Here is a 14907-nt window from a genome sequence, read left to right on the forward strand (position 1 = left end):
AACAAATGTTAAAATTGACTACAATTCTCATAAATACAATAAATATTTTGCTGTGAGATATTTTGTCTGAGATCATTTGTCGTGAGATCATTTATTCGTGAGATATTTTGTCTGGTATATTTTTCTGAGATCATTTGTCCTGTCACCATATATATATATATATATATATATATATATATATATATATATATATATATATATATATATATATATATATATATATATATATAATTTAAATAGTTAACTCTTTAACAGCAGTTTGTTTATCCTCTATAGAAGATTGTATTTAATCTAAAATTGAATTTATTTCCCTCTGATTAGTGTGCCCAAGTGTTACCCAGCCTGTGATTGCGGGTAAAAGACTTACGGGTACCGCTACAGCTGACGCATGCAGTGTTGCCAGTGGAATGGTTGGTATTCGAGACAGTTTTTCAAGTGAGTTGCTGTTTTTTAAACAATCGGTCTCAAAAGGCAGGATATGTTTCTACTGTTTGGTCAGATACATAGTGGGAGGGCAATGCGTTGGTAGGGAGATGGAGTCTAAAAGTTAAAGTCAAATTTTATGCTCGTTTTTAAAAGATAAAATGCCATTAGGGCTGCGTGAATATTTTTTTGTACATTCAGTATGTGTACGTGAGTACGTTTATTGTTTGACAGGCTCAACCCTGTGTACAGGAGTTTTAACGTCTACCACCACTCTCATCGTACCGTTGGATTGTGCCGATTATTTTAACGAGATCAAAGGCATCAGGTAACATAATTAACTTCATTAGTGATCTGGTTCTTTTTGGTTGACAAATGCATGATCAAAAGCTATGCCACACCCATGGTGTACGGGAGCGTTAGTATGTAGTATTGTTGCATAAAACATAACATTTTCAGAACAAGGAATGGTTAAGATAGGACATTACATGTTCTGTCTCCCGAGTAGAAAAATGGGGCAAATACGGACCGGCCTACAAGTCTTCGATGATTAGTTGAAAACTAGCCTCCATTGATCATCTCCTCGTGTAGTTTTTTAAACAGTCATCTATAACATCCATTGGAACTTGTTGAGATCGTAGACCGAATCTACGGAATGCCTAAAAAATTGTTGCCGATTCGGAAAGCCTGTTAAATAGACCAGAGTGCACCTCTATTGATAAAAATCAATATTTACTAATTGTGTTTAATATACTGTTTTACCGTTTTAGCGATGAGCTATTGAGTGTCGGCAGTGGTCAGCAAGAGATAGTCATTACTGCAGGAAACCTAAACTGTGAGTATTTTGGTATGGTTTAAATCCTAAACACGCTGGCAAATTTGTCAACGTTTTCAATGAACAAAGATCAAGTAGCTTGCTGCAATCACTTAAACTCGCCCCTCAACTCATGACAATTTTACAAAATTGCCCCCCCCCCCACCCCACCCCTGTAGATTCTGACATCGGCAATGGCATGGCGAGTATAACGCTACCGGAACCAGTGAGCGTGACCAACTGTCCTGAGTACGCATGTCTGTACGATGACTCCACAATGAACGGTCGAGTGGACTTCACCAACTGTTTTGCTGCTGGGTACGGGACGCAGGCATCTGGAGACTGTAAGTAGTAGCCGGCAGTATATGTTAGTTCCATGTCGTCTCGTCTGGTCTGTATTGGAATAAGACATTAGTCTTAGGTTGTGGGACACCTACCCTTATATTGTCATATGCAACGGAGGATGGTGATTTTAGCAGGTCTGGTAGAACATGCTGACGTCACTTGACGGATTTTTAGCATTTTGTGACGTTAATTTATGGGAGCGGTCTGGTTTAAGTACATTATTTTATCCAAGGTCTGGCTTGCTTTTTGTAGTGCTATTTTGAGGGGGTTGGGTGATTTTTGTGACGTTATAAAATTTGGGATCTAGCTTTTTGAACGATAAAGGGAGGGGGGTACAATGATGAATACATTATTTTAACACTATTTATAGATGCCCCATGAAAAAAATGTAAATAATTATTTGGAGACTTTTAAAGACCTACTAATTACTTGGCGTTTAATTAATTCCCAGTCAACTACACCGGCGATGCCCGTCAGATAACCATCACAAGCAACACATGTTGCGATGTTTTGCTGCAGGAGGTCGCTGACGCTGGTGGCAACTACACGGACACGATGGTCAACCCTACCTCGCAGGTCATTTGTCTGGGATCTGACGAGTCGTCATGCGGGGTAAGACAGGCTGTTGCCTCTCCTTCTTCTCTTTCATTTCTTCATTATTTCATCATCTTCTTCGTTATTGATTAAATTATTGGAGGTGATTTCCTCCAACATAATTAAGTATTAGGTATCTATAAGTTATGCACCATATGGTAAGTTGAATCTTGACTTCAGCTTGCTTTTCTTTCTGGATTTGCCTGCATAGTCTTAGCGAGGTACGATCCGTAAAGTAGTAATTATTTCATTTTGTAGTATTCTTTCTTAGAATGGTTTTCTGTCCCCTACTAACTTCTTTTTGCTTGAGATCCGAAATTGGTTAGCAATCATACGCTCTCCACTCCGTCCCCTTGTAGCTCTCACTGTTGTATTATACTTCGTTACAGTGTTGTCTAAAATTCTGTACCGCGGTGGTTCTCAAACTGTGTCATGTACCCAAGCGTTTCTATTGGATTCGTTAACAAAATTGTTTATTTCAACTTAAAAGATAAAAGTATATTAAGATATAACGCGAGCATCAAATTGGAAAATGTTCTAATTATAAATTGTTTTTATACATTTACCGACATATTGATCTAGCCCCCTCGGGCGAAATATACACTTATTTCTTTAAATTGTATGTATTAAAACAGTTTACGATTTTTCCTAACTTATAAAAAGGATCAACAACTGCAGTGATGTCTTGCTCATAATATATTACTCCTATCATTTAAGTAACTGTTTCAACCTTCTTACTGTCAATGTAAGCTTACTGTGATTATGTTTTACTGTTTCAACCTTCTTACTGCCAGTGTAGCTTACTGTGATTATGTTTTACTGTTTCAACCTTTTTACTGCCAGTGTAGCCTACTGTGACTATGTTTTACGGTTTCAACCTTCTTACTGCCAGTGTAGCTTACTGTGATTATGTTTTACTGTTTCAACCTTCTTACTGCCAGTGTAGCTTACTGTGACTATGTTTTACTGTTTCAACCTTCTTACTGTCAGTGTAAGCTTACTGTGACTATGTTATCTCCTGCAGGGTGACTTTGGAGCTCCCGTGTACTGCCATGCTACTGACACACAAGAGCTGATCGTGGTGGCTGTGCTAACTTCCATCCCGTGTACTTCCGGTGACCCCATTCTTGCGAATGACTTGACCAATGGGAATTACGGTGCAACCCTTACAACTAGTGGTTGATTTTAACATTCAAAAATATAAAATATGAATGTGTCAAAAAAAAATTTCAAGTAGATTAATGTGAAAAGTTCAAAAAAATAAAATATGAATGTTCAAACAGAATGTTTTTCTTGTACTATTTTAGCAAAATATACACTATTATATTTTCAATACAAGGCTTCAAAAAGTAGTTTACAGTGAGACCTTCAAAAATAAAACCTTAAAGTTAAAACAATATTGTTTTTAAACACCTTTTTGATCAAGTTGTATCACAGACGTCAGGAAAAAATTAAAATATGCATGTATAAACAGCATGGCTGTATCGTTTTGAGCATTTTGTGTATACAAAAAGTAAGTTTTTTTTTGAATGGCCTCCGTCATTCTGTCCAAGACGGCACTGGTAGGAACTGTTCTCAGCAGCTGTTTGATTAGCACCCCCCCCCCCCTCAAACTTTCGATTTGCACCATCATAAGGGATGACAATAAATCGAAAATTCGTAAATTTTACTGTAAAATCAATGTTTGTCTTACACTACTTAAAATAATAAAATAGTACAAAAGAGGGGTGACACAAGACCAAGCTTGCAAAATTGTTGATGGGATGGGGCAGCAACCTTAGATACCGCACCGGGTGACACTTGACCTACAGACATTTCACTCACCTGTGGAAAAGGACAACGCAGGGGCCTATAGCCAAGCAGATTAGAAGGAAGTGGCGCTGGGCTGGGCACCCACTGAGAAAGGAGCATGCAACGGAGACATGTCAGGCGGTTGAGTGGACCCCCCACCCCCCCACCCCACCCAAAGGGGAGGCGAAAGAAAAGGCGACCACCGGTTGGAATGTAACAAACTCCATATCGTATTGTTTTATTTAACTTATCTGTTAAATACAATAATTTTTTATAAGTCTGTTTGGGGGGGGGGGGGGGGAATATATGACGTCGGGTCCTGGGAACTATATCTTCCTGGGAATGGACACTGGTAAAAGTGTGTATCTTCTACATATATTTTATTTTGTCCGATTGGAGGAAGAGAGGCGGTAGACTCGTTTCATGGGATGGCCGGGTGTATGCAGAGTTTCTTCCAGGCATCTCTTCGGTGAGGGGGGGTGGGGGGGGGGGGGTGAAGAAAGTCTACCGCACCCCCCCCCCCCCCCCCCGAACGAGATGGAATTTATATAATAAACATACACTTTACTAGTTCCCTCCCCCGAAAATATCAAGTGCCCCCCCCCCGGAGAAAAAAGTCTGGAAGAAACACTGGGTGACTGTGTGTGTGTGTGTGTGTTGGGGGGGGGGGAGTGGGGGGGGGAGTCCCAACCCAGCTAACACAGTATGTAATACCATTGTGGGCCCAAGCTTGGCCCAATGTTGTAATCATGGCCAAACATTGGACAAGCTTACGCCAGGGTACAGCCAAGATTTGTACATGCTTGCATCCCTTGATACCTTGATATTTAACCGTTTTTACCTTGGCTGCCAAGATTACACTGATTTATGTATTCACTGCAGAAATTTTAGTTAAATATGCTTGTTAAACTTAATATATGTTAACTAAAATTAATTTATCTTTTAATATCATGCTCTAATGTAAACATAGCATCAATAACAGACTACGTTGCATGTGTTAAACATTTTGTTAATCTTTTTAAAATTGTGTGCGCTACTGCCACCGGCCCCCTGTCGCCCATTGTCCCTTTGTTCACATTCCTTCCTATTGTTCGCAAGCCAGCATCCCGGTGCTTCGCCATTTTTCTTAACAAAAGACTTTGTATCCAGTCACAGTAAAACAGGTAGGCCCACTGTAGCCATTTTAGTTCAACAGTGAGAAGAGAATCTAGTATAACTGTATTTATGCAGAATCTGGAAAACTCGTATTTTTTTGTTGAAAACTTTAACTTTATGGGCCTAAGTCATCAAATAAAAGTTATAAAAGGTAGTTTATTTGAGGTAATAAAATGAGCCTAGATCTAGACTCTAGATCTAGTCTAGATCTATATTATATATTAATAATACTAGAGTCTATATATTCTGTTTATTTTGGCATTAGGCTATAATTACATTTTACAATAATCTCCTTTATGATAGATCTAGATAGATCTAGATTCTAATCATACTAAATACTAAATAACTAAAAATCGTAATCAGAGGGCGGTTAATTTTGACAGCACTTTTTTTTTGTATTGAAAAGTATGCAAGTACGTTTGGGGTTATATTGATTATTGATAGATCGATGTATTTATTGGTTTTCAACTTTAGGTATAATTATCACGCACAGGGGAAGGGGGGGGGGGGCTTAAATGTTTATAAATTAATAAATAATCATTCACTTTAACTTTAAAAAAAACTTAATTTTATTGTTCTAGGCCTATTTGTGTAAGGATTTGAAACTGTCTTTAATAATTAATTCAGAGAGAGAGAGAGAGGAACAGTAGACACAATTATAGAACAAATTTCTACATGCTAAACAAACAGTCACAGTGTATTTTGATAGGTATTAATTTTGAAAAAAATTAGTCAACTAGAATTCTAAATTGATTCAAGATTGTCATTCAAATTTCTATTACTGTTACAGCTCCCTATGGGAGAATAAGATGTCATCATCATCACTCCTTTGTGGCCCCTGGGGAGCAAAGGGCTGCAACCACACATCTCCAGCGGACTCGGTTTTGGGCTGCTCCTCTAATCTGTGCCCATGAGAGCCCAGCTGTTTTCGCCTACTCCTCAACCGTTCTCTTCCATGTTTTCCTTGGCCGGCCCACCCTCCTTTTTCCCTGGGGATTCCAGTCTAATGCATGTTTTGATGAATAAGATGTAAGTTGTGTAAATAGTAGTGTGGAGACCTCAGAGCAACACTTAATTTCATGACCAACAGCGATAAGATGGTACTATTAGTAAGCCATACTTAATGATCAAGACTACTCATATTATCATATAGAGGACAGAGTAGGCAAATGGTTGAGGACACTATTGCTAAACATAAAGCCAAGTTAGTAGTACATTCATCAGTTCACCTAAGTCTGATATATACCCAATTTAAGACTATGAAATAAAAAAGGTGGCTAGATATAGTGTTGACTACACAAATCCTTTATATACAGAGATCAAATAAACAGAGATACTTAAAAATTAGTATCTAATCTGGCTATCATTTATTGTATCACTCACTCATTTTATTATTATATTTAATAACTAAGAATGCCATTTATTTTCAGGCCTCCAGGTGTTGTGTATATCAATCAGCCCACTGGAGATATATCAATCTTTTAATAAATTATAAGGTCCCCACTGCTTGATACTTCACCAAATACTGGCTACACCAGAAAATGACTAAATGTTCTTAACACTTAACAACTGTAAGTTTACATTGTTTCAAAGTGAATAATAATTTTCATTTAGTAATTTTTGCTTGCATGTAATGATCAGCATGTGTAGTTAATGCCTTTACTGATATTAGTAAAATAATTTCAGACCACAAGCATTACTTCTGGGTCACTCTGAAGGGTCTAATCGTTCAATTACTGAATTGATAAAGTTGATGAAATTGCTCAAAAGTTGTCTGGCACCTTCTTAACTCAGAGACATAGGGTAAGGGGTTTATAATATTTATATACATACTATTATTTTTTTTATTACCAGGTCTTTTTTTTTTCACTTTTGTTTATAAATATATATATATATATATATATATATATATATATATATATATATATATATATATATATATATATATATATATATATGCAGTATAAGTGTTACCTGGGTAGCATGAACACCCCAGACCACCAGTCTTTATACCTATATAATATATCGTTACAAGGTAGCAAACATGATGTTAGGGGCTTCTTGTTGTATGTTCAGTGCAGTGCAAAATAAAATAAACATAATAAATTTAGTGCAAAATGAGCAGTGTATGGTTGTAATTATTTCATAAATGACTTTTAGTGTGTAACTTTTCTTTTTTAGAATGTGGATGGATTATGACATACCTTGCACAAATCAACAACCAGGCTTTTATTGGATTTGAATCCCAAAGGAAAGAGAAAGTTTGTTATCCAAAACAAACATGGAAAATATCAGAAACCAACAAAACACAAGCAGGCAGAGTGTTATGGACCCAACTTTGGGGAATCTCCTAAAACCAAGTATAAAAATAGAGAGGTGTGGTTGTGTCTCTCAGCTCCACAAGGGTCCACAAGAATGAGGACAACATTGATTTTCGTAATAATTTTAGATCAGATTTTAAAAAAAAATTGATCAGATGGATCAGGTTAACAGTTTAATACATATTGCATTTAAGTGCTTAACGAAAAGAAAAGATGCTCTTACCAAAATAGTCTAAGAACAATGCTGATTTTAAATTGATAAATTGTTTCCTTTTGTAATAATATAATAATTTAAGTTGGCATTGTATGTATGTTTAGTGTAGATTTAATGCCCTAAATGAAATATACAATTGACATTTTTTTCTTTAAAGAAATAGTTGCAAATTTCTTTCATTATTTAGTTTCACTGTACAATCTGAAAAAAGCTTGCAACATTTGTATTGACAATACTTCTGCTGGTGATATTTATTTCTAATTAATGAAGTAAATTAATATATATTCAGTTTACTATAATTAAATACCTCATACTCGAGACAAAAAAACATTTATTGAATATCGCAGTGATATTCCTGTTCTACACAATGCGTATAAACCCTCGAACCATCTGTCTTTTGAAAGATTGTACATTTTGTATACACAATGGCATTCATATCAACACTATTTAACCACAATTATAATCTAGAGATCCTGAACATATTTTCGTTCTGTTATTTATGGACAAGGCAGACTGGTCCAGCATTAAAATGTAAACCTTAATTAGAATACTTAAACGAGCTATGCAATTAAATGTTGTTAGACAAATATTTTATACTTTTTATTTTTAATGTTATGTTTACGTATCATAGTACAAGACAGCTTCTGTATTCTTGTACAGTAAATTAAGTTTTTACATTAGTTTAATTTAAACTGTAGGCCTCTTAACATCTGTTACATTATATGAAAATGTTTTGTATATTTGTTTTAATTTGTTTGTATAAAAGTCAAAATGAAAGTTACTACACTATTATTTACATATTCTTTTTCAATCAATACTTTATAGTATAGTTATAATTTTCTTACAATTGAATGGATGGTATAATACAGATTTTAATAGATGAGCAGTTCTTGTGTATGTATTGCTGCTTTACTACATTTTGATTAAAATTTCTTTCACATTTTGAAATTACCTTTGTAAATATTATGACTGATATGAGAATGGATCTTTTTGTATGCTAAAAATAAAAATTTGAGCCAAGATGTAGCCAGGATATAATACAGGCTGAGCCAAGGTATAGCCGAGATATAGCCATTATTGGGCCAAGATGTAGCCAGGATATAATACAGGATGAGCCAAGGTATAGCCAATATTGGGCCAAGATATAGCCATTATTGAGCCAAGATGTAGCCAATATTGGGCCAAGATGTAACCATGATATAGACAATATTGGGCCAAGATATAGCCAATATTGAGCCAAGATGTAGCCAATATTGGGCCAATATGTAGCCGGGATATAGCCAATGTTGGGCCAATATGTAGCCGGGATATAGCCAATATTTGGCCAAGATCTAGCCAATGTTGGGCCAATATGTAGCCGGGATATAGCCAATATTGTGCCAACATTGCGCCAACATCATGCCGAGTTTCACTACCAATGTTTCGCCAAGGTTAAGCCAATGTTGCACCAAGATGTAGCCAATATTGGTAACCAATGTTTAGCCAATATTGGGCCAATATATGTGTGCTGACTGGGAAAGAGATGCCTGAAAAAACTCTGTATGGGCCTAGAAAACAGCGTGTCACATTTTTACAAGTGCACCGCTTATCATTTATTGGCTACAACATAAATGAGTATCGAGAAATATGTACTATTGTTGATCTTTACAAAAAAATCAAAATTCGGCAGTCAATAAAAAAAAAATCCCATATAATTACAAACAATTTTTAAATACAATGTGCATACTGAAGTAAGTACTGCGCTGTTCATTTTTTTTTAAATCAAAGTTTTATGAGGACCATCGTAGTGTTTACGTTCATATAATTACTTTCGATGTTAGTTTTTTATTTATTTTTCGGTGTTTAGGTCATATGCATCACGGGTTTTTGTTAATGTGCCATAAAAGAAAATAATAACAATTTTTTTTAAATAAACAATCAAAATTTTGTGCGTGTATATTTATTCTTATTTTTTTATAAATGCATTTAGTTTAAATCTAATATCTAGGCCTATACATATATTTACATAAGTTGAAACTATTATTTCTTTTACCATTTTTAAAAGTAAAGATTTGGCTTTCACGAATAAAATTAAATCAGGCAATGATAATTTCAGGAAGCAAAAGTAGAATTCTTGTATAGAGAGTTATACAACTATGAATATCTAGTAGGCCTAGACCTTATAAACTTAGATCTAGAATCTAGATTATAAGATCTAGTTGTTGTCTTGTATATGTTTTATTAATTAAATAGCATTTCAAAACAATGTTTCTACTGTTAGACCCTCAACGTTGTCTTGTTACAGCACACGGTATTGAAGTATAAAGATTAAAGTATTAAAGAAGCAGACCTGTGCTGTACTCCTCATTTCTAGATCTAGGGCGGCTAGGCCTATAAAAAAGGGTAAACAAACAACATTGAATTGAAATGCAGTAAAATTAGTAAACTTTAGTAAAGTAAAGTCCTTTTTTTCGTTCGTGCTAATAGACTAATAGTAATACTGTCTAGATCTAGGCCCTATTCCTATTTTAGACCATTTTTTTTCGAAGTGACTACTACTCTGAAGAAGATTTTTCTCCCCAACGTCTCCACTTAGTCAGCAAAAGATAGCTCTGCGCATGCGCAGTGACCTGTGGCTAGGGTTAGGTCTAGAATGAGGGTTAGGGGTAGGATTAGGGTTAGGGATAGTGTTAGGCAGAGGGTAGGGTTTGGGATAGGATTAGTGCTAGGATTAGGGATAGAGTTAGGATTAGGGTTGGTGTTAGGGTTCTGTGGTTGTAAACACACGCATGCGCAGTACCATCGAAAACATCGCCGCGAAGGCAAGTCGTAGTTTCTCTCCATTGCACATGTGTAACGCATGCGTATCTTATTCCGGCTAGCATCAGCCATTTTTTTTTAATCACTTGTCTTTCACTCTTTGAATTTTTAAAATTAGAATTATTATATCTAGATCTATTTCTAGATCTAGTAATTTTAAGCAAATCAACGCAGTAGACATAATATAATTTTAAAGTAAGAAATTGTGGGGATTCTCAATTGTAATAATTTAATAGTGAATGGATCTTGATAAGAAGGGAAATGGCAAGGCGGTAAAATATGGGAGACTTAGGCCTACCAGCAGAATTATGCAACATTTTGGTTTCATGCACTTTGATTTTTGTTTTCTTGTCCGTGTAATAAAATTCCAACATGGTTTAGGGTTCAACGAGTTCATACTGGTTTAGAAATGTGCTGCCCAATAGCATACATCATTCATAGTATAATATAGGCCTAGAAGTCTATACATTTCTGTTTTCAAAAGCCTAGATTAGGGTGTAGATTTTCTCCAGTGTGGGAAAATAATCTACTTCCAAAATATCACCATAAAAATATTTGTCTTGTCTAAGGGACCCTTACTTAACTTACTTGTTTTTTTCTTTTTGTTTGTAAAACTAAATACTCTCTTCCACCTCTGTCAGTTCTATTCTTTTTGTGGTATCATTTTGAATTTAAAATTGTTTTTTTTCTGTCAAAATTATTACCATAAGTATTAGAATTACTTATGTTATCTTTTCTTATGTAAATCTATTGTAACTTTACTTTCTCTATTTTAAAGAGAGAGCATGTCATCAGCGTCGGGCCACAAGAGAAAGCTTTGGGAGGAGCTACCTAATACATTCACTGAGTTTGGTCCTCTTAGCTCAGATGTCAAACAAAGTGGAGGTTTCTTCTCAAGGCTCTGGAAAAAAAATAAAGGTTGGTGAAATGGATTGCCAGATTTGTGGACATAGTTTATTAAAATTCAAAGCAGTTGAAATGTGTTGCTGTTATTTAAAGTGATGTTCCAAATACATTCAAATTCCATTAAGTAAAGATAGCTGAATGTTACTTGGTTTGTAACTATAAGTTAACATTCATTTTTTTACATTGTTTTGGATTGTTAAATTCATTTGTATTGCATTTTAATTTTGGATTCACATTATTTAAAATTTTGTTATAAAAAAAATATTTTGAAAACATCTTCAGATGATGCTGGGCAATCAGTTACATCTTCCAACTCAACACTGAACGAAGACTCTGGTCAAGATGAAGATAAGCTCTCTACAGCTTCTGGGGTGGTCAGTAAAGCAAACACACCTCCCTCTAGTGTCCGGGAGTCACGACGCAACAGTGGGTCCAGTGACCTGGTTGATGGGGATGCTATCAGCATTACATCAGGTAAGCCTAGAGGTTTTACTACCTGTTTTTATAACCTAGATGCTGGTTTAAAACTATAACTCCTGGCTATTTATCCATGAGCTGTGTTTATTATATTGTGATGAATAAAAAAATAAAAAGCACATACTTGCTAAGTGCTACGAACTGGAAATTCAAAAAATAATAGTAATAGCTAACACTTAATTTTTGAAGATGTTTTTCTAATTTTGTCATAATTTTTCTGGCTCATGTAACTAGTGTTGCCACCCAAGCTAGACTGTTTAAAAAAGAAAACTATTAGTATTAGAATGTCATAAAGGGTGTAAGCAAAACTGTCTGCTACATAAACATTTATCTCATTATGAATTCTGTGGTGGTGGGATGGAAATAAAATAATGGCATTTTAACTTCAACTGCTGTTATTTTGTTCATAAGCAGATGAAGAGTTCCTCAGTTCTCACCTATTTTGTGTTTTTATAAACACAGCACTCAAATACATAAAATGAAAAAGAAAATTTGTATTACATCAACTTAATGTCAAATATCTGTTTAAAATTCCTATTGCTTTATCAAACAATTTATTTTAATTCTGGCTGTGTGTTAGAAAATTGCAATGTGTCAAAACAATTCTGGTTCCAGGAAAATTCGATCAGTCTGAGGAGGCATCAAAAAGCATTGAGAATCGTGTCCCTCACAGAAACCTGTCCAGTGTGTTAAGTCGTCTTGGCAGCATCATAGACCACCGTAGCACAGTAAGTCTTTTTAACCCTTTATCTACTGGTGTTAAAATTAATTTTACTTTCTGTATGGCCAAGTAAAGTAACAATGCATTTTCCTACCAGAATACTTTTTAAAAAATTATTAAAATAAAATCTTTAATTGGTTTAGACCCCACAGACTTACAAAGACAGTGACTTCAAACAGTATTGGATGCCAGACAGCAGTTGTCGGGAATGTTACGACTGTGGGGATAAGTTTACCATCTTTTTACGCCGCCATCATTGCCGGATATGTGGCCAGATTTTCTGCAGTAAATGCTGCAACCAAGAATTGCCAGGAAAAATAATAGGCTATAAAGGTCTGTACTTATCTGGATTTTTAAATTTCATTGAGGCTAAACATTAATACATATAAGAAATTTGGCAGTAAAATGTTTTTAGATATCTGAATTGTGCACTTAAGTAATGAATTACCGATTATTTTTTAAAATATTTTATTTCCTGCTGACTTTATTGTCTGTGTATAATTTTTAATTAACATGGTAAACTAAAGTATGTACAAATTGTTTGATGACTAGTTGTGTAATTACCTTGCAGGTGGGATCCGAGTTTGCACCTACTGTTGCAGGGTTGTCCAAAAATATGCCCAACAAAGTGCCTCTACAGGTGATTTCAGCTCCCTGGACTTGCGCGCCATATCCCAGATGTACAGGGATTCTACGGGTTATGACTTCGGCAGCCGCTCACTCTCTCCTCGTCTTACCACGGGGTTGGATGATATGACCCCACCCCTGAGGTCAGTTTGAATTTGTTCTGTTTCTGTTTTTTTATCTTTTTTTGTTAAACCTAACTATAGTTAATATACTTTATATCAAAACATTATGTTTGTTAGTAGAAACCAGCTGACCATCTTTATAGATATTTCACTGTTAAAATTTTGTTTTGACAGAGGGGACTCTCACCCTGACCTGCCTGGGCTGATTGGGGCTGACATGAGCACACCTTTTGACCTGACACCACAGTCAGAGTTCTCCAGTGAAGAGAGTCTTCTGCTGGAGAGTAGGCTGCTCATTCAGGTAGGCTGATCATTCAGGTAGGCTGCTCATTTAGGTAGGCTGCTCATTCAGGTAGGCTGGACATTCAGGTAGGCTGATCATTCAGGTAGGCTGTTTATTCAGGTAGGCTGCTCATTCAGGTAGGCTGCTCATTCAGGTAGGCTGATCATTCAGGTAGGCTGATCATTCAGGTAGGCTTCTCATTCAGGTAGGCTGATCATTCAGGTAGGATGATCATTGGTTTTATATTTGTGATTTATTAAGCTATTCAAACATAATGTGAAATGATTTTGTCTTTAAAATGTGTCACAGTTGAAAAATGCATTATTGTTTTGTTTAACCGTACAATAGATTACTTCCTCAACTAAGATCAAAACAATCCTACATGATTATAGTGCATTAATGAAAAATGATATCCTTGACGCTTGTTTCATCTGTTATTTTAATTTTGGTTTAGGACTCTGTGCAGTTGAGAGAAATCTGGCGACAAATTTGTGATGCAGAAGTTGGTGTCGAGACACAAACATTGCGCATCAGGTTACGGACACACCAGAACTGCATTGTGGGTAAAGAGCTGGTTGACTGGCTGATTAAGAAGGATAAGGCTGCAACCAGGTATGTTGTAGATATGATAGTTGACATCACTGACAGGTGTAGTTACTGACAGGTAAAGTGACTGACAGGTGTAGAGACATAACAAAAAGACTGACAGACTTAACTGCTTTTCTAGCTACGGGCTGAGTGTTAGAGCAAAAGGCAAGTGATTGCTGCATGGTGTCTCTCTTATATCATTTAAAATTATATGACTGGACCATTAGATTTTGTATTTACCATGCCATAAGAGTACAGTTCTTGATTTTTCAAATTATCCATATTTTTTTTTGCTAAAATTGTGCTTTAAATCTTTGAATTTGCATCTCTATCTGAATCACACAATAGGCATTTATATGATACTGTGTCTGTTTGCTTGTCAGAGACCAGGCTATAGCCATTGGTCAAGCCTTGCTGTTTGCCAGGTACTTGGACTCAGTTGGAAATCACCACCTTATGTTTAAAGATGACTTTACACTGTACAGACATGGGGAGGTAACAAACTCTTTTCTCTTGCTACCTACATGCTCATATCGACAATTATTATTTCAGTGTATGTTACTTCAATGCTATCAGTTCAGTTTCAGCTTGAACTAGTTCTTTAATTAATTCAAGTAATTATTTTAGCTTAAGTTTAACATCAGCAGGAAGTTTTTTAACATGTCAACTAGCACATGGTTTTACTTTAGGCTGTACTCATTTCTTTGCTTTGTGCACCTTAATTTAA

General features: G+C 35.6%; 2 protein-coding genes and 1 long non-coding RNA gene across 8 annotated transcripts in view; all 3 read left to right on the forward strand.

Moving 5' to 3' along the window:
- Positions 1-3534, forward strand: part of LOC131934603 (mucin-19) — a 28531-nt gene extending 24997 nt beyond the window's left edge. The window contains exons 12-17 of the mRNA XM_059290665.1: positions 322-435; positions 658-751; positions 1194-1258; positions 1417-1581; positions 2034-2194; positions 3201-3534. Of these exons, the coding sequence (XP_059146648.1) occupies positions 322-435; positions 658-751; positions 1194-1258; positions 1417-1581; positions 2034-2194; positions 3201-3359 (758 nt within the window). The 3' untranslated portion in view covers positions 3360-3534. The remainder of the gene's footprint in view (positions 1-321; positions 436-657; positions 752-1193; positions 1259-1416; positions 1582-2033; positions 2195-3200) is intronic.
- A 1161-nt stretch (positions 3535-4695) lies between these two features.
- Positions 4696-8596, forward strand: LOC131934602 (uncharacterized). 4 transcript variants are annotated; one of them, XR_009385809.1, is made up of 5 exons: positions 4696-5130; positions 5913-6151; positions 6553-6693; positions 6809-6925; positions 7304-8596. It is a non-coding gene; the product is annotated as an uncharacterized LOC131934602 (long non-coding RNA). The 4 variants fall into 4 exon arrangements; XR_009385811.1 differs by lacking the exon at positions 4696-5130 and adding an exon at positions 5271-5287; XR_009385810.1 differs by lacking the exon at positions 4696-5130 and adding an exon at positions 5469-5831.
- Positions 8597-9961: 1365 nt separating this feature from the next.
- LOC131934599 (1-phosphatidylinositol 3-phosphate 5-kinase) overlaps positions 9962-14907 on the forward strand; it is a 41505-nt gene continuing 36559 nt past the window's right edge. For all 3 annotated transcript variants that reach the window (XM_059290660.1, XM_059290662.1, XM_059290661.1), the window contains exons 1-9: positions 9962-10039; positions 11235-11374; positions 11645-11836; positions 12455-12567; positions 12704-12893; positions 13132-13330; positions 13484-13610; positions 14047-14204; positions 14564-14675. In XM_059290660.1, the coding sequence (XP_059146643.1) occupies positions 11242-11374; positions 11645-11836; positions 12455-12567; positions 12704-12893; positions 13132-13330; positions 13484-13610; positions 14047-14204; positions 14564-14675 (1224 nt within the window). In that variant the 5' untranslated portion in view covers positions 9962-10039; positions 11235-11241. The remainder of the gene's footprint in view (positions 10040-11234; positions 11375-11644; positions 11837-12454; positions 12568-12703; positions 12894-13131; positions 13331-13483; positions 13611-14046; positions 14205-14563; positions 14676-14907) is intronic.

This window comes from Physella acuta, unplaced genomic scaffold (genome assembly GCF_028476545.2).
Source record: "Physella acuta isolate Inbredline_101_S28 unplaced genomic scaffold, ASM2847654v3 ptg000113l, whole genome shotgun sequence".
NCBI classification, from domain to species: Eukaryota; Metazoa; Mollusca; class Gastropoda; family Physidae; genus Physella; species Physella acuta.